General features: G+C 39.3%; 1 protein-coding gene across 1 annotated transcript; it reads left to right on the forward strand.

The window, feature by feature from the left end:
* The first annotated feature begins 2,171 nt into the window (after window positions 1-2,171).
* RS1 (retinoschisin 1) lies at window positions 2,172-18,769 on the forward strand. The gene is made up of 6 exons (XM_044669263.1): window positions 2,172-2,178; window positions 6,601-6,626; window positions 7,383-7,488; window positions 13,362-13,503; window positions 15,744-15,939; window positions 18,617-18,769. Exons 1-6 carry the CDS (start codon window positions 2,172-2,174, stop codon window positions 18,767-18,769), a joined length of 630 nt encoding a protein of 209 aa, XP_044525198.1.
* Window positions 18,770-23,987: the final 5,218 nt, after the last annotated feature.

Consider the following 23,987-nt stretch of genomic DNA (forward strand, 5'->3'; position numbering starts at 1 on the left):
TACAGATGAGGAAATTCAGGCCTTTGCAGAGAAAAACAAAACAAAGCAAACAAGCTAACCCCCCTCCCCCAAACCTTAAACATCTTAAGCCCTTCCTGGTAATCCCTGGGTACAAGGGCTGTAGGGAATAAAGGGAGACTTTTTTTTTTAATACCACACAGCACAGTAAATCCATCCTTTTAATTTAATGAGATGACTTTTGACAGGAAAAAAAGATCAAACTGTTTGGGGAAGTTGGGGACTCCAGTAGAATGGAAGGAATTTGGACATTCAAGGTAAAGTTATAATTAGGACCAATGGGATTTATCAAAACTGGAGGGAGGTCTCCAGTGAGGCTCTCTTCTCTTTCAGTTGGTTAGATTTACCACTCATCTACAGATTTTCCACTCATAAGTGGAAAGGGTGAATCTACTTCTGCTTTGGTTTATCTTGGATGCCCTGTTCTTTCTGCTCTTTTCACTGAATGCCTTTTATATGTTATAAATATTTATCATGCCAGCTGTGAGATGATTTTATGATATGGCATTTGTTCCCACAGGTTTGAAATTACACTCTTGGAAAAAAGAACAGATATGCTGTAGAGAGAGTTCAGCTCATCTTTCTTTGAATAAAATCCCCTTTGTAAGGATTGAAAGACACATTTTAGTTTATAGGATGAAAAAATAAGTTGCATGCTTGACATTTTGGGCACTGGCTTTAATAGTATCAAAATTTCTGGGTTAAAAGATGGCAGTATTTGCAGAGTGAGTTAAAGGGGGTACTTGGGGGTAGAGAGCACAAAAGCTATGACTTATGTAGTAGCCCACCGTGAATTCAGCAGAGATCTGAAGTCAAATTGTTGGATATGTTAGTCTCTGTGTCACTCCCACCTCTTGTCAGAGAAGGCATATTGGGGATAAGAAATAATGAAGATGGGAACTTCTGATGCTAATGTGATCTCAAAGCTTATGGAAGATTAGGTTCTCTTTAAGACATTTTTATAATCAGCTCTAAGGAGGTCTTATTTGGTCTTCCATCCAGACTGCTGTTTGTATTTGCCTGCTTTTCATGCCAAGAAAAAAACTCTCAAGGATTTTAGAGTTTTGCTGTAACTAACTTTTTCCAACTTGCTTTGTCAGTGAATAGGTTAGGATGACATAATTCCCATAATCAAGAAAGCAACAGGCATTTATTAATATTATTTAAAAATTTTAATTTTGCAGCCATAATGATAAATATTAATTTGATTAATTACTGATGTTTATTGATATTATTCTCAGTTTTATTAATTTTAATATTATTTTTTATATGTTAGATATTGTGCTAGGGGCTAGGGTTACAAATATAAAAAATTGGCCATTCTTACCTGCCCTCAAGAAATTTACATTTACACTCCAGTAAGGAGATACAACACCTTCAGGGGAGTTGTGTCTAGGGAAGAGAATTTTGGACTAGTCAGTCACAGGGATTCTAAATGTCGCTACAGGGCAGTGGGTATGACTGCCTAGTCAAAAATTCTTTTCCCTGGACATGTTACCCTATATATGGCAGGAGTATGCTGAAGTCAGCTCAAGTTGGAGAGCCAGTTGTTAAATTTTTAGTGCAAACATTGGAAATCAGCAAACACTATCGAATCTAAGGTTGATTAAATTTAAAGATGTGTTGTCTATATATTTAAAAATATATTTTTTCAAACCCCTACTTTCCATCTTGGAATCAATACTGTGTGTCAGTTCCAAGACAGAAGAGTGGCAAGGGCTGGGCAATGGGGGTTAAGTGGCTTGCCTAGGTCAATCAGCTAGGAAGTATCTGGGGTCACATTTGAACCCAGGACCTCCTGTCTTTAGGGCTAATTCTCAATTCACTGAGACACCCAGTTGCCCTACATTTAACAAAGAAAGAACTGTGTTCTAAAAATTTGCCCGCACACTACTGGTTGTATGTATCCTTTATTAGAATATAATCTCCTTGAGGGTGTAGTCCTCCCTGACCACATTTTTGAGAACCACTTCCTTAGGAGATGGCAACAGCAGGGTTTCAGCTGATTTCACTTGGCTAAATTTCCCTTTTACATTTCCAGAAGTTGGGATAGATTACTGATTAGTTTATTGTCTCCTGTCTAAGAAGTAGAAAGCAGGGTAGATAGTAGGTGCTCAGGCTGGGTAGGCTGTGAAGTCCTTGTGCACGGGAGGATGGCAGGTAAAGTAAAGGCTGAGACTTTCTGTCTCTGTTTCTCTCCATCTCTTTGTCTCTCTCTCTCTCTCTCTCTCTCTCTCTCTCTCTCTCTCTCTCTCTCTGTCTTTTTCTCCCTCTATGCCTCCCTCCCTCTCTGTGTGTTTCTGTCTGTCTCTGCCTCTCTCCATCTCTTTGTTTCTGTCTCCTCTTCGTCTCTCCCTCTCTACCTCTCCCTCTCCCTCTTTCTCTCTCCTCTGTCTCTTTGCCTCTCCGTCTTTCTCTCCCTCCATGCCTGCCTCCCTCCCTCTCCATGTATCTCTGTCTCTATCTGTATCTCTCTTCACACATCACACATACATATGTAGATAAAAATGAGATAATTAGAAGGCACTTAGCACAGTGCCTGGCCCATAGTAAATGCCATGTATATGTTAGAGGTAACAGTGGTGATGATGATGTCAAAGTGAGTCAGCTATCAAAATCACTTTTCTTCTCAGCCCTCCCACTCCCCAGACAAAGCATCAAGCCTTTGAACCCTTCTTGCAGAGGCAGGTCAGCAGTCAAGAACCCGAGGCTCAAATGGTCCCTGGCACATGTCCTGTTCTTGGAGGCAGGGAAACGAAAGTCGGATTTGTTCTGGATACTGTTAACTTTAACCTCTGTTGCACAGTATTGTGAATTGTGGCAGTGGTATCTTGTGCCTTCCAATTACATATACAACTTTGCAAGGGAAATATACAGGTTGTTGGGTTTTTCATGGGGGGAGGGAGATTTGTGGGGTTTTTTAGGCTTCAACTTGAATTTGAAAGAAACATATTTAAGGATAAGGAACAATTCCATGCAGAACTTGTATGTGGGAACAAAGACAACAGATATCTGAAATGTTCTTTGCTTGAAATAGTTTTGTCACTTGAAAAAGAACTTTTTTTTTCTCTTTGCATTCCATCCATTTCTTCCTAGGGTTTTTTAAAGCATGAAAAATTGGATGATATTTTGAAGTGAAAGTTGCAGGGGGAAGGAATTTGGGTAAGAAGGATGGGATTAGTGTCTTCTTTTTGCCTGAAGAGGCTAAAAATAGTATTTTGAGTGTAAATTCTGGACCCCTCCCCCCAAACAGATATTTCTTAAAAGAAAAAAAGAAAAAACTTACTTCTTGTTAAACTCATTGCAAACATGGCCTTCAGAACATTCTAAACAAAATTTTAAAAGCCCATTTGAAGTCAGAAGAGGAGAGGAGGAGATTGGCTGTCCAGTGGAATTGTGGTGGGGTTCATTATGTGATTTGTGAGCCAGAACCACATATTCTACTCTTTAGAAAATCTCTTCCAAAAGAACAACAAAAATGAAGTTTATTTGGGTTCTTCACATAGTTTTTTTTTTCAGATTATACATGTGTGCATATAAGCTAATATTCAGTGGGTACTTGAAAATGTACAAATCATTCATCCATACCTGTGCAAGAGTTGTATTCTTCACAGCAATAGAGCTCAGTTAAATGCCACTGCAAATAGCCTGCTATACAATATTTTAGATACATTTTTTCTACAGTCAGTTTTCTCTTTAATATTAGTATTTATTTGGCTTCTCCTTAAATTATATTTGTTTAATAAAGTTCATATGTTTCAAAAAGTAAGGGACTTCTCCTTTTCTGGTCTTTCAACTATGCAGCATTGCTTCAGGTCAGCAGTTGTCACACTTTTGGTCTCTTTACACTCTTAAAAATTATTGAGGACCCCCATACAAAGAGTGATATTTATAGCATTTTAGCAAATAAAACATCCTATTATTAGGAAATAGGGAAGGAAACAGCAAATCACAAAACCTCCAATGGGGTCATGAAAAAAGTTGGACACGACTAAAACTAGAGAACAACAACGTTATTAGGAAAATCTTTTCGACCTTGTGGATCCCCTGAAAATGTCTCAGGGACCCCAGGATCCCTGGACCATACTTGGTGAACTGCTGATTGGTGACAGCTGGGGCTCAGCTGATTCCTCTTAGCTAATTTTACCTCAAAGCTGAGACAGAATGTACAGCTCAGGGTTTGGTAACAGACTCAAGGAGATTTTCTGATCCAGGTTACCTGTCTGAACCTTCTAATCCATCATCTGTTCAAAAGTTAAGGCTCTTTGTCCATCCGGCTTCACTGCCACAGGTCACTGCATGACCACGAAATCTTATCCTTAGCTACCTCCTGTAGGATTTGTTTCCTGCTCTGGAGCAACACTTATCTCCACTTTGATTTTTTCTGATTTCTCCTGGGCATTGACTATGCTAACATCAACAAGAGCAGCTTGTTCTCAAGATTGGTGATTTCTCCATGCCCCATGACTACTTGAGAACAACTGCTTTGATTCCTGGCCCTAAGCCTAGTGGTTGGTATTCCTGAAATTATTTGTTATATATTTTATATTTTACCTAGTTTACATGTGCTGCTTCATTCCTCCCTTTCCTACACAGTAGAATGTAATTCCTAGAGGGCAGGAATTGGTTCATTTTTTTTTTTTAACCCCTATATCTCCATACTGGCACAGAGTAGGTACCTGTTTGTTTGGTCTTTTTAGCCCTTACAAGAATGAAGAATTACAGGGGAAAATAGAAATGTCAGTTGTAAGACAGAAGAATGACAAGGTCTAGGCAACTGACTTACCCAAGTCACACAGCTAGAGAATGTCTGGGGCCATATTTAAACCCAGTTCCTCCTGCCTGCAGGCCTGGCACTCTTTCCAAGGTGCTACCTAGCTGCCCCTAGTAGGTACTTTATTTATAAATATTAGTTGATGCTTGATCACATGAGTTGATGACAATATGATTGGGGGTTAGACAATTACAAATATTAATACTATGGAAATGGGCCTGATCAATGACACATGTAAAACCCAGTGGAATTGCTCGTTAGCTATGGGAGGGGGGGTGGGAAAAAACATGAATCATGTAACCATGGAAAAGTACTCTAAATTAATTAAATAAAGTTTGCCAAATTTTAAAAAATAAATATTAGTTAAGTTAGGTATGCTCACCAGATGCTCCTGGGAACCCTGGTCCTATCACAGACTTTTTTCTAGTACATTCTCATTGAGGAGTCTCTCTGTCCCAGAGCAGATCTCTTGGCATTCTCAAACGTGGAGCCTTAGAGAATTGCTTAGAAAACGGAGAAGTTAAATAACTTCAACATGCTTCAGAGGAAGGTCTTTCCCAACTGCCAAGGCCAGTTTTCTCCACTACACAAAATGACCCCATTCCACCTTTATTATCTTCAAATAGCAACACTTGCCTCCTCTCAGGATCTTAAGTCACAAAATGGTTTTCACCATTTCCAAATCTCTCTGAAATTGCTTTGCTTGAGGTGTTTTGTTTTTCATCTCCGGCTGTTTGTTCTGTCTAAAGAGATTGACAATTTGTCAGTTCTCTGATTACATGTTAACTGAAAAGATATCTCTGTTTTCCCCTATATTTCTTAATTCTTGGATAGGTCACCTTGGCTTTTATTTCCAGTATAATCTGACTGTCACTTAAGATAGAATTCTGAGAGGGAAAGAAGCGATGCCTTGGAGTGAGGAGTTGGGAAAAAGGATAGGAAAGGGATATTCTTGAATTGGCCAAATCACTACCCACTGTGCTAACATCCTTTGTCTGTGGCCAGTCCTGGTGCCAGCAGTTAGGAATTTAGCTAGGCTATGTCAAATTTAAACATGGGAAGGAACAGCTAGGTAGCATGATGGATAGAGTGCCAGGCCTAGAGCCAGGAGGACTTCAGTTCAAATTTGATCTTAGATACTTCCTAACTGTGTGACGCTGGGCAAAGTCACTTAACCCCAATTGCCTAGCCTTTGCCATTCTTCTTAAAAATAATACTAAGAGAGAAGATAAGGGTTAAAAAAAATTTAATGTGAGAGGGCCAAAAAGATATTTTTAAGATGATAAATGGGTTTCTGAAAGGTGATGACAAAGCTGAGTCTGGTCCTTTATTTCCTAAAAAATAAAATCTGACATTTTTCGTTAAAGTTCTCTGTCAGAGATGGAAAGTTGGGATTCAGTGGCTAAAAGTATCTGACAAGCTAATTTTATACCACATTTTTTCTCCATTAAACTATATATCATATCCACAACTAAAAAACAGTTTTAGACTTAAGCTTAGAATATTTATTTTGAGCACTTGTGATTTAAATTGTTTTTGCCTATTGGTGATTTATATTTTGATTGTAGTTTGATATTCTACACATATTAGAAATAAAGATGCCTCTCTTTAAAATATTTCCTATTCTTTTTTTCTTTTGCTATCAATAGAAGTTATTCTGAATTAATGTTTACTCTTTCCACTTCTTCCAGGAAGGCTCTTAATTTTCTTTTTCTTATGATATGCTTAATGATTTTAAGTAATATTATTAATTTACTATGTCTCTTTTTCTGTTTTCTCTGCCATTCTTGATTATTTCTTTTGCCTAGTCACGCTTGCGTTATCATCTACTGAGGTAGGTATGCTAATAGCATTGACATTTGGTTAAATGTTATGTTTTCACAGATTTTCATAGCAATATAGTTAAAGGGATATTTTTATTCAAGTTTTAGCCCCACATTTTGCTTATCCTAATAACACACACATACCCCCACCCATATATCATATGATACAGGAAGGCTATGAGGTTCAATGGATAAGATGTTCAACTTGAAATCTATCCTGGCCTGAGTTCAAATCCTGCCTTGTAAATGTACTAGTTTTTAGTTGTGTGACCATAGGAAAGCCACTTAACCTCTCTTTGCCAGATTTGAATCCATTTTCCTGATTCCAGATCTAGCATTCCATTTACCACACCACAACTGTGAAGATCTTAAATATGTAAATATTATATCATCTAAACCCTTCATTTATCATATTAGGAAAGTGAGAAAGAGAAAGTAAGCAAGTTGTCCAAGGTCACAGAGATGGCTATTGGCAGAATAAGAATTTAAGCCCAGATCTATCATTTTTTCTACTGCCCTCTACTGCCTAGCATCCACAGGGGAAATAGTCTGGTAGAATATATTGGCTTTTCCAGTGCTCACAGCATTTATAATGGTACTTAATACAAAGTTGGGGTCCCTTTGGATGATCTGAATTAATCATAGAGCCCTAGGAGCAGAAGCTGATGAACCCTTTGCCAGAGATTAGATTAGATGACCAACAACGGATTTTTTCCTGTGAGAGACTGACTCTCATTGCTCTGCTGGTCCTCTCTGTGTTATGATAGGATGACGGAGAGGAGCCTTGGTATAATAAAGCATGCAAATGTGATTGTCAAGGCAGTTCCAACTCGGTATGGTCAACGGGAGCAACCAGCTTAGGCTGTATGCCAGGTAAGGGTTTATTTCTGTTGTTTTTCATTTGGCATTGGGGTATCCTTTGAGAGCAGCTATGGGACCATGAAACCATTTTCATTGGTTCTTTCACCTAGTAGAAATAAATTATCCTGAACTGTTGCCATGCTGAAATCAAGACTTTCTCCAAATTACATCCACATTTAATCTCATAATGAACATTGCTTTAATGACTTTGTTGATAGGATTATTAGGAAATGGGTTATCCAATCAATATAGCAGCACTTAGATCTTCATGGTAAAGGCAACACTTAATTTCCTATAAAATAGAAGAATGGAGTTTAACTGTCTCCCTCCCTAGAGTAGCTTGAGGAATGATTGTGGGATGACTGAAAAGTGCTGCTGATTTACAATTTAAAAAAAATTTTGGATGTCATGCAAGACATTTTCAAAAGCCCCCCAATTTTACAACCAGGGATTAATTCCTTTGGCTTAAACATTATTTTCCTTTTTCCAAAACCTTCTTTTAAAACTTTTAGAAAGAGTAACTCAGAAGTATTATTACTTTCTAATACAATTAACATAAATTCATCCATCAACTCAATTTTCTCTAAGACTGGAAAAGTCCAGGGCAATATGACTATAGCTTTAAGCATGTGGATTCACTATAGAGTAGTGAAACATTGAATTTGGAGTCAGGAAGACTTAGGTTCAAATTCCCCTTCAGATACTTATGGGTTGTGTGATCCTGGGCAAGTCACTTAGCCTTCTCTAAGCCTCAGTTTCCTCATCTGTAAAATAAGAGTTGGGGTGGGACTCAATGATTTCTAAGTTCCCTTCCAACTTAAATTCTGTGATGCAGTATCACTTTATTTCTCTGGGTCTTGGTTTCCACATCTACAAAAGGAAGGAGTTGGATCATATGTCGTTGTTGTTCACTTGTGTCCAATCTTCTTGACTCCATTTGGGGTTTTCTTGGCAAAGACACTAGAGTGGTTTGCCATTTCCTTCTCCAGCTCATTTTAAACATGAGGAAACTAAGGCAAACAGGGTTAAATGACCCGCCCAGGGTCATACAGCGAGTGAGTGTTGGAAACCACATTTGAACCCAGAAAGATGAGTCTTCCTGACTGCAGGCCCAGCACTCTGTCCACTGTGCTAAACCCTTGGGATTTGGCAAAACTGAGAAAGAGGTTAACGACTGAGAAGGGAAAAGGTAGACGGGCCTCACCCTCAGCACAAATGGTCCAGATGGGGTTTCCTTAAGAGGAGCGCTAACCACATTAGCGAAATCATTTTCCTGCCCGGAAGCCTTTAGACATCTGCTGGCTGATGCACTGTGTCCGCCTGTCCAGAGCAGAAGATGACCTGCCCATTGCTTTAGGGCCACCTAATCTCCAGCTTAATGCTACTCAGAGGACTCAAAGGCAGGCCTGCGCTGAGGCTGAGAGAAACGTATGTGAAGAGCTGCTTCACTTACAGCTTTTGGCAGAAGGGAGGAGGTGAGGGTGTGCAAGTGTGTGTAAATGTGTGTGATTGGGTGTGTCTGTGAGTGTGTGGCTGAATGTGTACGTGTGAGGGTATGTGAGTGTATGTGAATGTCTGGGTGTGTTTGTGAGTATGACTGAGTAGGAGGGTGTGACTGTGACTGTGAGTGTGCATAAGTGCGACTATGGGTGTGTGACTGAGTGACTTGTGTGAGTGTACATGAGTGTGACTGTGTCTGAGTGTGTGAATGTGTGTATGTGACTAAGTGCGAGTGTGAATGTGTGTGTAACTATGTGTATGTGAGTGTGTGTGCGCGTGAGTGCCTGCATGAGCCAGTCAGGAGCAAACGATTGCTTTGCAAACGGTTTGCTGTCCTTCCTGTGGGCTCCTCCTTAGAGCCGTGGATGCCCTCTGGCCGGGGTGGGCATGTGTCTGTGTGACCATCTTGTTCATTTTTTGTTATGGCCTTGGAGAAGATAGGCTGTTTCACAAATGAACAGAACAAGGCAAGAAGGTTAAATACGGCATTTCTATGCAGAATGAATTAACAGAAGATCACGAAATAGAATTGTACTTATAACAATAAAATGAACTCTTAGTCAAAAACACAAGTATTCATTCCCCTAAACACACACACACACTCACACACTTGGCCACTCCACTGAATGATCCTGCTCTTGTGAGGGGGGAGGTGTAGGGTAGATGCACAAACTTTCTCCCTATAGGATAAGTTGAAGATAATCAACAGAGGGAAGGTCCTAGCGGTAAGGGAGACCTGGAAAAGCTTCTAAAAGAAAGTGGAGTTTTCACAGTTCTTAAAGGAAGCCAAAGAAACCAGGAGAACAGAGGGCAGAGATGAGAAGGGAGAACATTCTAGCAGGGGTGGGAAACAGACCAGTGAAAATGCTTGGAGTTGAGAAATAGAGACTCTTGTAGGAAGAAAAAGAAGACAATGTTCTGGGGGACAAAGCGTGTTAAGACTGGAAAGGTGAGAGAGGCCGCTAGATGGCTTGTAATGGAGAGAGCCAGGTCTGAGACAGGAAGTCCTGGGTTCAAATCTTACCTCAGCCACTTCCTAGCTGTATGACCCTGGGCAAGTCACTTAACTCCAGTTGTTTAGCCCTGCCACTCTTCTGGAACAATCATTGTATGGATTCTGATACAGAAGGTAAGAGTTTAAAAAAAAATACTGGAAAGGTGGAGCAGGGGCAAGTTAAAAAGGGCTTTGTATGACAGAGGATTTTATTTTGATCCTGGAGGGGATAGTGAGCCTCTGGAGTTTATTTAATGAGGAAGAGGAAAAGAAAAACTACCCTTCTCATGAAAATTCATTCAAACTACCCTTCTCATGAAAATGTAAGTCTTTGGGGGTTTGTTTTTCAGCAGTAAAAATAACTTAAATTATTATTCATTATTATATACATAATTTAAAATTAATAAGTCATTATCAATAAAATTAGTAAAAATAATATCAAAATGAAATTGATTTCTTTCCTCCACATCTATAAAAATGTGAATTTCTTTATCTGTTTTTAATTTTTTTGTTCAGCCAGAAACCAAATGTGTTTTTATTTTTTTTTTATAAAATCTCCATTATTACTTTGTTATCAAAATTAAGCACTTTGTCGATGCTTTTATTTTTTCCCATCTTGCCCAGATTTTCTTTTCATACTACATATGATGGTGGGAAGATAACGCTGAGTCGGAATGAGGACCCTCCCTCTCCCAATAGACCAATTCCAGAAATATGTTATTCAACTTTGATCAATTAGTTCCAATTCTCCCATTGGCCCTTCACTCCACCCTAGACTTGGCTTCTGCATGTCCTGAGAAGGTCCCCTGCAGCCTCCCATGATGGGGTGGGTGATCAGTGTCTGGGCAACTGCATTTTTTTTTCCAGAATAAATTTATAAACATCTCCTATCTTTCTGCTTACTAGAACTAGTCAAGTCCATACAAGCCTTCATGGCGGCTGTCTGGGGATCTTCTCTCTTGATCCCTTGACTCGGCTCTGTCATTTGATGTATTAATTGAAGAGAAAAAATGGCAAAGGGAGTATGAAGAAAAAAAAAAGGATAAAATTGAACATCAAAAGTAAGGGAAATGTCTTATTTTCTTGAATGCCCCTCTCCTTTGGAGCTGCCTGTAACTGTAAAGAGTAAGGCTTGGCTTCAAGACTGGCAAACTTGTGAAATAGAGAAAATTTGCCTTTGGTTTTGGGGCAGCGGGTTTCCTGATATATTCCTTCCTGAGTGAGAGCATTCTCTCCAGCATCTATTTTCTGCCTTCCCCCTATGTCTGCCACCCCAGCCCTACCATGAAAACTCGCCCTTGAGCAGTGTTCAAATGTACCTGCGACCTTTTAGTTGTTTTTCACACACTGGTGTGTTAAAGCGAATGGAATGAACACTGCCTGACCAATCAGTGTTTTTGGGGTCCCTGAAGGCGTCAGTAAGCCAAAGGAATAAAGTTCTTATGGAATTTCAGGGACTGGTACATTTGAGATCTATTTTGGGGTCACCTGAAAATACATCCTGGGTGCTCTTTACAGTGGGGATTAAGTGACTTGCCCAGGGTCACACAGCTAGGAAGTGTCCAAGATCAGATTTAAACCCAGGATCTCCTGTCTCTCTAGTCCTGACTCTTAATCCACTGAACCACCAAGGCCCCCCCTCCATTTATTCCAGTGATTCCCAAAGTGGGCACCACCAACCCCTGGTGGGTGCTATAGCAATCCAGGAAGGCGGTGATGGCCACAGGTGCATTTATTTTTCCTATTAATTGCTATTACAGTTTTAAAAAATTAATTTCCAGGGGCGCTAAGTAATATTTTTTCTGGAAAGGGGGCGGTAGGCCAAAAAAAGTTTGGGAGCCATTGATTTATTCTCTATAGAGCTTGTACATACCTGGTTATTTACATGTTGCCTATCACTGGGATGGAAGGTCTTTGATAGTATGGACTCTTTTAGCCTTTTGTTGTATCCTCGGTGTTCAGCATAGTGTCTGGTCCACTGAAAACTTAATAAAAGCTCATTGATGGACAGACTAAATTGGAGAGAAATGCACTGGCATAACTTTGTCATTTCCCCCTTTATGTAATCAAGCTATTTTCTTAGTGCCCAAGGAAAAGTGTGGCAACAGGTGAGTAATAGTCTGGACATCCGATGATGCTTGAAAATAGCACCTCTTTGCCCCTTCTTGGATGTGCCACACAAAAATGGCTCTGAGCTTGCAGAAATATGTTCTCATCATAATGGACTTTTCTACTAGCAGCAATGCAAGGATCCAGAGCAATGCTGAGGGACTTATGAGAAAGAAAACTAGCCACATTTAGAGGAAGAACCGTGGGAGGAGAAACATAGAAGAAAAACAACTGCTTGAACACATGGGCGGATGGAGATATTATTGGGGATGAAGACACTAAACAATCACCCCAGTGCAACTATCAATAATATGGAATTAGGTCTTGATCAATGATACATGTAAAACTCAGTGAATTGTGCTTCGGCTAAGAGGGGTTAGGAAAGTTTGGGGGAGAGGGAAAGAACACGAAATATGTTACTAAGGGAAAATATTAAAAAAAAATGTGTTCTCAAAAAGAATTTCTCTATACAAGCAGGAAAGAGATTGGAACATATAACCCAAGGACCTTTCTTGAGGAATAGCCGCTGCTTTCGCATTGCTATAATGAATGACCCTAGTACTAGGAGGTCTGCCAAGATATCCCTTAGCTGGATATTTTTTGGAAAAAATGAGAACACCGGCATCTAAATGCCATTTATAAGATGGAGATAATAACAATAGTTGACATTTATGTAGTGCTTTAAGGTTTGCAAAGAACTTTAACTCATTTTATCTTCAGAACAACCCTGGGAATTAGCTGCTACTATTCTCCCCATTTTAAAGATGAGGAAACTTGAGACAGTCACACGGCTAGTAAGTGGGTCACATCTGAACTCGGGTCTTCCTAAGTCCAGCTTCAACATTTTGCCTCTGAGCCAAATAACTGCCTCCACATAATAATGCTTGCGCCTGGTATGGAAGAAGAACTTTGTGAACCTCAAAGCACCATGTAGATGTTCGCTGTGTTAGATTGTTAAATATTTAATCCTTTAAGACTGGGTTTAAGATGGGAAATGATTTCTTAAGTTGTTCCCACTTGTTAAAAAATTAGTGGCACTGTCCTGCCTTTTCACATGGCCCAGCACTCTGTGTGCCGATGCTTTTCTCTTTCCATCATCCCCTTCTCTCCCTCAGAGGCTGCCTTCTCTCCATCACCAGCCACGGAGACAAAGGATGCACGATCAGAAATGGGAACTGTGAGCTCTTCCATCTTGTGTGTGTGTGTGTGTGTGTGTGTGTGTGTGTTTTTACTAATACACGTATGAATGTTTTTATTTGACCCTTTTTTTTTCTTGCTCCAGAATGCCCCTACCATAAGCCTTTGGGCTTTGAATCTGGAGCCGTAACTCCAGACCAAATCAGTTGCTCCAACCCAGAACAGTACGTAGGATGGTATTCTTCATGGACGGCAAACAAGGCTCGCCTCAATAGCCAAGGCTACGGGTAAGCCTGGGAGGGTTTGGCATAGCACTAAAGATGATCTCTCATCCCTCTGCTAATGTCAGGGGAGCAAAAGAAGAGTGAATAAATATAAGTCCTCTGTATTGTGAAGGAATATAAGGGAGTCTGTACAATAAGGGGCAAAAGAGGGAGTCTATACAATCTAACAGGGAGACAGCAAGATACATATATATACAATATGTATACAGCAAGATACAACAAAACAATCTTACCTGGAAGGCAGCCTGGAGGAGTGAAAAGATCACTAACATTGGAATCCAAGAAACTAGATTTAAAGTCTTCCCTGGTCATCCACCAACAGTGTGACTTTGTGGCAATCATTCACCTCTCTGGACCTCAGTTTCCCCAAATAAGCCGGTTGGATTTTTATTGATTTTTAAGGCCCCTTTTGAAAGAAAGCCCAGCAAAGTAGATACAGGGTCAGCCTCGAGAAATAGTAACAACTGTTGTTATTAACTTTTACATGAAGTTTTAAGTTTTGCCAAGTACTTTACAGATATCCCCACTTTATCCTCCAAATGCTATTATTATCCACATTTTACAGATAGGAATACTGAGGTACACAGAGACAAAATAACTTGTCCAGTATCTGAGGTGGGAGTTGAACTTGGATCTTCCTGCCTCCGGGTTTATCATTCTATCCAGTGTGCCACTGAGCTGCCCCACAATGAATTTAAAGTCTTCCTCCAACAAAAACTACCCATGTGACAATGGGTTAGTCTTTCAGGGCCCCGGACAGCTCTTTCAGGCTATGAGTTGCAGAAGAGTCGCTGATCTTGTATGAGTGTATGTATGAGTGTATGAGTGGAGGGAATCTCCACTCTGGGAATTCCTTTAGCCAATGAAATCAGTTTAGATGACAAAAAAAAAGGAAATATATCCCTTTCCAGTTCTGTCTACTCAAATATTTATAATGCCATAAGCTTTTCTAACAAATTACAGACAAATTTCATATATCACAATATCTAGCATGGAGTGGAAAATCAATAAATATCCATTGACTTTGATATCAAATACCTTGAAAAAGGCAGAGAGAAATTTTCCAAGAAGAAGGTCTAAAAGATATGACCCAGGAAGGAAAAATGAAAATAAAATAAAAGATAGAATTTTCTAATCAACTCACAAAGAGCCAGTGGGGCTCAATGGAAAAGCTCTCTTGGGCCATAGGTTTGAGTCTAGGCTCTGTGACTCAAAGTCTCTTAACTCCTATGTAAATTGAGGATAATAAAACTTAGATTACCTACCTGTAAAATGAGGGCAATTGCACTCAGTCCCTCATAAATTGTGAGGAAAGTAGGTTTAATAACACGTTCTATGTGTCTGTGACTTAGTATCAGATAGTTACAATGTTATAAATATACAAGTATGTTGAATGAAAGATATTGTGGAGGATTATCATAGGTCCTGAAGAAAGAATTTTCTTCATTCTACCTCTGAAGCTTATCACCTGAGTGACTTTGGGTGGTGATGCGTGGTTCAGTCATTTCAGTTACATCCAAAGCTTTGTGACCCCATTTGGAGTTTTCTTGGCAAAGATACCATTTGGGGTTTTCCATGGCCTTCTCCAGCTCATTTTACAGATGGGGAAACTGAGGCAAACAGGGTTAAATGACTTGCCTGAGATCCCACAGCTAATAAGTGTTTAAGGCTAGATTTGAGCTCAGGTCTTCCACACAAGCACCACCTAGCCATCCCATAGCTTAACTTTGGGTGAATCACTTAGAATCCCTGAGCCTCAGTTTGCTCATTTGTAAATTGTAAAAATGCGCTTTTACTCATTTACTTACACATTTACTCATGTGCTAGGACTTAGACTATACATTCCTTTCAGCTCTAGATCCATGATTCTATGAGATCAAGGTACACTTCAAAAAGAATTTCAATGACATATCTGAGCGCTTTTCTGAAGATAGTTAATTTAATTCTGAAATTATTTTCTTAGGGAAATGGAGTGCAAGTAATGATATTCATTGTTTTCTTGCTAAAATGACTGGGAATTCTTAGTAGCAATTCTTCTGCATGCCAGTTAAAAAGTAGAGATTTAAATTACCTTCAAAGCTTTGTAAGTCTCTGACAGTCTCTGCTTTCCAAAAGTTTGTTTTTTTTAAATTTCAAAAGAGAATGTTTTCATGAAATCACTTGCCATATATAATTCTCCCAGCCTGGCTTTCAGGCCAGTGGGCTACCTTCCAGGAATGACACGATTGCCCTATTTTCCCTAGCTGTGCATGGCTCTCTAAGTATCAAGACAGCAGCCAGTGGCTACAGATAGACTTGAAGGAGATCAAAGTGATTTCTGGGATCCTCACCCAAGGACGCTGTGATGCCGATGAGTGGATGACCAAATATAGTGTCCAGTACCGGACTGATGAGAGTTCAAACTGGGTTTATTACAAGGATCAGACCGGCAACAATCGAGTGAGTAAGAGTCACATGTTTGGAATTTCTGAAATTCTTGTATGGAACAAAAGAAATATTTAGCCATGGTGTCCTATTACCGTATCATTGACTGAATAATTAGAATGGGTCACACAAACAATTTCAGATTCATTCAATATATATTCCTAACCCTCAGTTTCAAGTTTGGACAACATAGACACATTTGTGAAAATAACATGAACAGACTGAGTATGTAACATCTGCCTAAGTGCTTCTTCTTCATGTATGTTATTAGCCAATGAGGATGGTTCAGCATTCTAGGGCCATTTTGATAGCGTTTCAATAGTGTTTTAAATGGGTCCTCTTGGAGTAAGGTTAAATCTGAGTTTAAATCCAACCCTAGACACTGACTAGCTGTGTTAAACCTGTGCAAGTCATTTAATCTGCTTGCCTCAGTTTCCCCAACTACAAAATGGAGATAACACCTGCCTCTGAGGGTTGTTGTGTAATTGAATGAGAAAATACTCGTAAAGCTTTTAGCACAAGTTATGCTAACTATTAGTGATGATCATTGTTGGCCAGATATAGAATGGTTTAAGTGATTTTGAAAGCCTGTCAAATGAAACTTTCAGAATGCATTTGAGACTGGGGAGTTATTTCTACAAATCACAAAACCCACTTTGCTATAGTAGCCTGAAATAATGTTATTGTTTGAAGATTTTAAATAAGGACTCTCAAGAGAATGATCGGCATCTCCTATGATGTGTGTACTGATTATGCTGCGATAGTTTCAGAATATTTTGAATCCAACAAAAATACCTAGAATAATCTGGTTATTATATCTTATTAGAAACGAATTTCTTAGATTTTTAGAGTTGGAGAGAATCTTAGCAGTCACCCTTATCCAGCCCTGCCTCACATTAAAGACATCACGAGTTACGCCGGTGAATGTCCGTTCTGTGCCACGTCCAGTGCTGCCTGCCCATGCGAGGTTAGATGGCCTGGCCTCCATCGCACACGGGTTAGCAGTGCTGACCTGGGGCCTGGCTGCAGAGCTGAGACCCATCCTCCTTCCTCCCTGTCCAGTCCGCTTTCCCACATCCCCCCACAGGTGCTTTAACAAGGACTTTTTATGGTTTCTGAAGAAATCGTGTGATCGGTGATTGGGCTAGTGGGATGCTGGCATGAACTTGAACATTATGTATCCAGCATTCATTTTTGACTGATCTCTCTGTTTTGTAACATACTTAAAATCTGTGAAGATTCCCTGAGGACTCTAATAAACGATCACATTTGTCTGCACAGAGAATCTAACAGATTCGTGGAGTGCATCCTCGTCCTGCTGACTAAGGAGGCTCAGAATCAATGGGCATCCAGGTAACGTGCTGGACCTTGGGGCCAGACAACCTGAGTGTGAGTCCTGCCCCAGCACTGACTAGCCTCGCAATGTTGTTCAGTCATTTTTTAGTCATGTCCAACTCTTTGTGACCCCTTTTGCGGTTTTCTTGGCAAAGAGCCTGGAGCAGTTTTGCCATTTCCTTCTCCAGCTCATTTTACAGATGAGGAAACTGAGGCAAACAGGGTGAAATGACTTGCTCAGGATCCCACAGCTAAGCATCTGAGGCTGGACTTAACTCAAGAAGTTGAATCTTCCTGACTGGCCACCCCATCTAGCTGCCCCACAATGCATTAGTTGTATTATTATTTATATAATATTAATTATGTATCAAAGTTATTATTAGCTATATATCAAAGACAGAATAGATTGATTATCCCATGACCATGTCACAAAGCAGGCTGTACAGGCCATTTGCTAGCAAGGATCTCTGCATTTGTGCTTATAATTCTTGGGTCAGATGCAGAGATTTTACAAGATTTACAAATTACAATAGGGGCTCCCAGACAACCCTGGTCTGCACCCATGTGTTCAAGAAACTTCAGGAGGAAGCTTGCTCTGGAATACTCTCAAATATCCACTCCAACGTGTTCATTTCTACATATTCTCCCGTCAAAAATAAAAAGTTTTATTTCTACTTTCTGTACTGCCACCTTCAATCCCTGCATGTATATAGTAAGGTCCTATTACTGCAAATAATGACTCCTTTGAAGCGATCACATCGTCATAATTTCCAACTAGTGGCCACATTTCACACAATTATACCATTGAGAAGCGTGAATGTAAGTAAATGCAACCCCTTCAGGTTTTTTGTGGTTTCTTTTGGTCCTCTTTTTTAAAGTTTCACAGGCATCCCTGAAGGTGCCAGATTGACATTTGTATGTAGGCCTGGAGAAAGGCTTTAGCTTTCTGTCCAGATCTCTAAAAGCAGTGTTCTAGCTGCAGGGCCTGTTTTCTTTGCCTCTTGTACACAGACGCCGAGGAGAAAGTAATTTCTGTAAAGCAGCTTGCAAAGAAAGCAGGATAAACCCCAGCACAAAATAGCAAATGAGCCCAGAGAGACATTATGACTTGATGTCCCTACACAGTGACTCTTGGAAGCATTCCGGCTATTTCTCTGCTTTCCTCAAGAGAAAACTTTGCCAAGTTTCCCCCACTGGGCCCTGGCATGACTATTAGCTTTTAAACACACTAAAGAGCCTTCCAACCGATTGTACAGATATTTAGAAATTCAGGCCAGGTCCAGGCCCAAACCATTCTTCCTTTCCTTAGCCATGTATCTGGGATCTAATGGCTTTTTGGTTTCTCCTCCCGTTTTAGGTGTTCTATGGGAACTCAGACAGGACCTCCTCCGTGCAGAATCTCTTACGGCCCCCCATTGTTTCCCGTTACATCCGTTTAATTCCCTTGGGCTGGCACGTGCGGATTGCCATCAGGATGGAGCTGTTGGAGTGCATGAGTAAATGTATTTAGCACAGCAAAGGAATGGCCATGAAGGCTTGGATTAGATAGATCAAGAATGGGCTTTTAGGAGGAAAATGCATAGTCCACTTCCCATAGAAATGTTCAATTTTGCAAAGCCTTTCAGATAGCAAAAGCTGTCTCCTAAATGTCTTTTGTACTTTTCACAAGAAAACAACATTTTGCAAATGGTTTAGATGTCACAAAGCACCTGTCTCCAGTAGCTGAGTGAGACCTAGTCAAATACGGAGGAAAGTACTTTCCCAAAGCCAGTTTCTTAAGGAAAACATACATTAGCAACTTATCTGCTTAAGTCTTTCTTGGATGTCAGGAATCGAGGAAAGGTGGGGTGGGAGTGGAGGGGGGGTGTCACAAGTCACCCCAAAAGGCGTAGGCTCCCCCATCAAAAATCAGCCCGAATATTGGAAGGGCCACAGCTCGCGTGGCAGAGGGCTCGCTCAGCACTCGTCTCCTTGCAGAGGCAAGTCATCCACCAAGGGAGAAGGATGATTTTTTTTTCCTCACATTAGGGTCTAGAACTATTTCAAAGTCTCACAGTATATGCAGGGACATTTTAGGTGAGTTGTGATTGTGATTAGATGGCTTAGGTGTTTGTGTGAGTAAAGAATGGCGCATTCGTCCTTGTCGTGCCGTAAAATAAAGGGTTTCACCCTATTTCTTGACTTACGATCATTACAGTCAGCCTGATCATTCTTTTGTTTGGTTTTTCTGCATGAAGATAAATCAAGGGCTCACTCATTTTCCAATCTAGTTTGCAGTGGGTAGTTCTTACATCGGGTATCACCCAAGTGCCTGGACTACCCTCCGTAGGGGATAGTATCTAGTTTTTGAGATAAACGGGACCCCATGAAGGGCTCGGTGTGAGCTGGGCTCCAGTTCTAGGAAGGATTGGGTTCTGAGGATCAATAGATACCTGAAATGAGAACCTTTCCTCTAGGCTGGTGACTCATATTCACCAACCACATGCTCCACAAAATGTTGGCCCAAGGTGGACCACCTACCCTGATGTAAGAAATGCCTTTTTCTTTGCTACTTTAACTTTTAGTAACCTCAAATTGATGGCATGCTGTGTGATGCGGTCAGGATGTTATCTGCAATTTGAGTGGCCAATACCCACTTTGGGTGAAGCCAGAGACCATGGTCATAAGATCATGAGTGTAAAGCTAGAAGGGAAATCAGAGCCATCAATCAACTCTAATCTGAGTCACAGAGAAGTTATGCATGCCCAAGGTGTTGGTTACCAAGTATCTGAGGTAGAATTTGAACCTCAGTCCTCCTGATCCCAAGTCCACTGTCCCATCTATAACTATGATGCCTCTCAAGGGAGCGGTGACCTCAGAAAATACCTCCTCTCAAACTTCTACAGTTTCACCCATTTCCTTATTTTATAGCAGGTGGGCACTAGAAGGAGTTCTGCATTTTCCTAATTGACAAGGCCCAGAAGGAGAAACTAGTTCTGGAGTTCATGAGAAGATCTGGGTTTCAGTCCTGGACTTAATTACTCTGAACTTTAGTTTCCTTATCTACAAAATAAGGAGAGTGAACTTGGCAATCTCTCGGCCACTTTGACTCACCCTAACTCATCTCACTAAGGTACACTCATTTTCAAGGAGTAAACAGGAAGAGAACATGAAAGCAGTGAATAACAGACAAAAAGTGGAGGGAACCCGTGAGGTCTAACTCCCTAGAATTGATATGAATCATAAAATCATAGCTTCAGAGCCAGAAAGAAATTTAAAGTCATGGAGTCAAGCCCTTCATTTTACACACAAGAAGAGTGAGGCCGAGGGGTTGAAAATCTTACAGGCAGCAAACAGCAGAGCTGGGATTCGAATCTAGGTCCTCTGATTCCAAATCAAGAATTTTTTTTTAACAAGACCATCTTATCTCTCCATTCTCAAGTACCTTCCTCAGATAGCATTGTACCCTCTCTTTGATAACTTTAAAATATTTTAAAGCTTATATTTATTATAGCTCTCTTCTAATTAACATGTACTTGAACACTTGAACTGGGTATCAGGACTTCTCGAGGGTTGCTAAAATTAATCTCTGACTTTAGTACAATTGGACAAATGAGCAGCATTATAGACAGCATAGCTGGACAAAATTTTTTGAAAAATGGAATTGAACTTTTATACTGACTTATGAGAATACAAAATCTTAAGATACTTTCTCCAGATCTGAAAGGAGTGTTAGAGATCACTTAGTCCACTCCCCTCATCTTGTGGAAGAAAATGAAGTACCTTAAAGGTGTGAGAAGAATGACAATACCCTACGGGCTGACAACTTATGTAATTTTTTTCATCAGTCACAGAGACAAATTCCAAATTTCATGTGAGGAAAAAACACCCAACAGGCAAGAGAGCTGCAAAGGTGAAGTGATTGCATACAACCTGAATAATTTGTTTTCTGCTTTAGGTGGGGGCTTCTAAGGTCACTTTCATTTCTCTGATTCTGGAATTATTTGTGATTAACAATTCAACTATTTGGGGATTTAGTAGTAAATAGTGAAAATTGCACTGAAATTTTTGGAAGTAATTTATGATGGCATGTTACAGTTATCCAAATAACAATTATAAGATTAATTTAACAACATAACTAAAACATACTTTTACGTGATAAAATTTGGAGTCTAGTAGAATACTGAAATATGACATATGTGCATATGAACATAGTTATGTGAAATATACCTACAATTTTAATTTCTAATTTTTTCCATTTCCTTTGTTATGGAAGCTTTGTTTTAAACACTTAAAAAAAACCTCAGCTCTTTACCTTGTTAGCATGTTTTCTTTTATTTTTAGAAACAGTAATCTGACCCCAAGACTAGATTTATAAAAAAAGAATTTTGCTATTATGCGAAAAATGTCACATACAATGCATTTTTATGCCTTCTTAATAAATTACAAAAGCCTAAATAAATTCTAACACAGGAGGGCTTCTTCCACAGCTAATTCTAATTTCCCAATGCCTGTATTTTTCCATATGTAACATAATGGGGACACATTTAATTATTGTTCACAGTCCTGAATCCTGTGAATCTGAAGCCTGTCTACTTTCAAATTAAGGCAAACCAACCAGAGGCAGTTTTCTAAGACAATGAAGTTTTTAGGGAAACATATAGGGAAAGAAGTGTGGCTCCCAGTTAAGGGTCACAAACGTGTCCATTTTTAATTAACCTGTTCTTTTCTGGAGTTTCAAAATTCCACTTTTATCACATTTCTAGAAATTAGTGACTTGTTTTTTTAACAAAATATTCTCAGACAATAGTTTGTCACTTCCATTCCTAGGACAGGATGAGAAAATAAATGTGAAATCTTTTTAAGCATTTGAAAAATGGTATAGAAATTTGAGGCGACAGTGTTAACAGCTGCAATTTATTCCAACTACACTCAAAAGTCACTCTCCATCAACATTATGTCCTTTCTGATTTTTAACTTTCTTCCTCATTTTTACCTCTCAGCTTTGTGTTGTTACCTTGGTTCCTATAGTAGAAATCTCATCATGGAAACCTTTGCACACACTGGGTAAAAGAAACAGAGGAAAACATGTGGTTTTGGTTAATATGAACTGGTTGGCATGAATTCTTGTAGATAAAAATATTGCATAAAGATATAATTGGTTGCATATACCAGATTATACTTCATGGAGAGCTATCATACTTCTCCTATGTTAGCCTCACAGGGCCATTTCATATAATCTTCAAAACTGACATTATTTTGAACGAAAACCAGGCACAAACTTACCCTAAGCAAACACTCATCTTCTTACCCTAAGCAACCACTCATCTTCACTTGTTCCTCTCGACTATCTCACAAAAATAAGGGCAGACACAGTAAACCATGAAAGTCCTTGAGACGAGAAGGAAAACATAGATCTTAAAAAGCAGATCTGGGCCATCTTTCCCTCAACTCTGAAGATCTCAAGCATCAGCAGCATATGGAAGAGTTCTGGTAGAAGCAAATGGCTTTGGGTTGGTACCTTTTCTAGTTAAATCAGGAGGTGATGCCTCAGGTACTTTAGGGTTTACTAATTTTCAAGTTTGTTAGTATTCACATAAAGCTTGCCAAATGGCCTCAAATTCCTGGAGTGGGGAGATGTTTTGAAAATGAAAAAAAAATATATCAATATCAGGTTTTTTGCATTCACTGAGATTGATTTCTGTCCCTTCAATTGATTTCACCTTCAAAGGCACATTTTCCTTTGGCATAATGGTTGGAATTCAAAAGAATTGCTTTTAAAGGAAGAAATAAAAGCAAGCTATCATGAAAAGGAATTCAATGCTGATGGCTTGCAGACATTTGAAGACAGCAATCTGGACAACATCAATTTTCTAGTGCAAAATCTGCATTTTATTAAAGACGTATTTTTGGAAGGTCCATTCAAAAATACATTGTGCTCAGTAAAAATTAACCATTTTCATGCTGATAATTAAGGTTACCACAGGATAAATATTTTTATAATATTTACAGCAACAATAGAAATTTTACAGAAGTTAGAATGGAATACATGCCAGAAAAAACTTGATAAGGTGTACCAACACATGATACAAAGTTTTTATAAACACTTTACAAATGGTTTATTAACTTGTGAAGTATTTTAATATTCAACATGTTAAAGTCAGTTTGGACTCAAGGATTAAAAAGATTAACACACCATCACCTCCTTTCCACAGTAAAAAGTATATGGTTATAATTATAAAGTCTGTGCAATTAAGAATTTCTAGTAATTGTTTACCTATAAATTTGGATGTCATAGAATATCATTTTGGCTTAGTCTTATCTTCTTGTTTGGTCAAAAACAAAGTTCTTGAGTTCACCCTGAGCCATATTTTTGCCACAGACACTATACTGTTCTAATTGGGGCCTGAAAATATTCTGAAATTTCTCTTATATATAAAACAAACAGCTATTCTGAAACTCCCAATGGCATAAAGCAATTCTTAGAGACAGTATTTTTGGATGACTTTTAGTTAGGTTTACTTTTTCTAGTTAATCCAAATTTATAGGTGAAAAATTCCTTCATTCCATCAGCCAGCCTGACTCAAGATTAAGAACTGACTTTCCTTCACCCCCCAAACCCCCCCAAAATCACCCACCCAATTAAAAAAGATCTAAAGGAAGGGAAATATAATAAACTGACCACAAAGGATTTTATATCTTTAATGAAATCTATGTCAAAATAAAGACAAAACTTTGCTACCCATTTT

The sequence above is a fragment of the Gracilinanus agilis genome, chromosome 3 (genome assembly GCF_016433145.1).
Source record: "Gracilinanus agilis isolate LMUSP501 chromosome 3, AgileGrace, whole genome shotgun sequence".
NCBI lineage: Eukaryota > Metazoa > Chordata > Mammalia > Didelphimorphia > Didelphidae > Gracilinanus > Gracilinanus agilis.

Coding starts and splice junctions, on each gene's coding strand:
- RS1 (XM_044669263.1), top strand. Junction 7,489..13,361: donor CAGCTTAGGCTGTATGCCAG/GTAAGGGTTTAT, acceptor TTCTTGCTCCAG/AATGCCCCTACCATAAGCCT. Junction 13,504..15,743: donor CTCAATAGCCAAGGCTACGG/GTAAGCCTGGGA, acceptor TATTTTCCCTAG/CTGTGCATGGCTCTCTAAGT.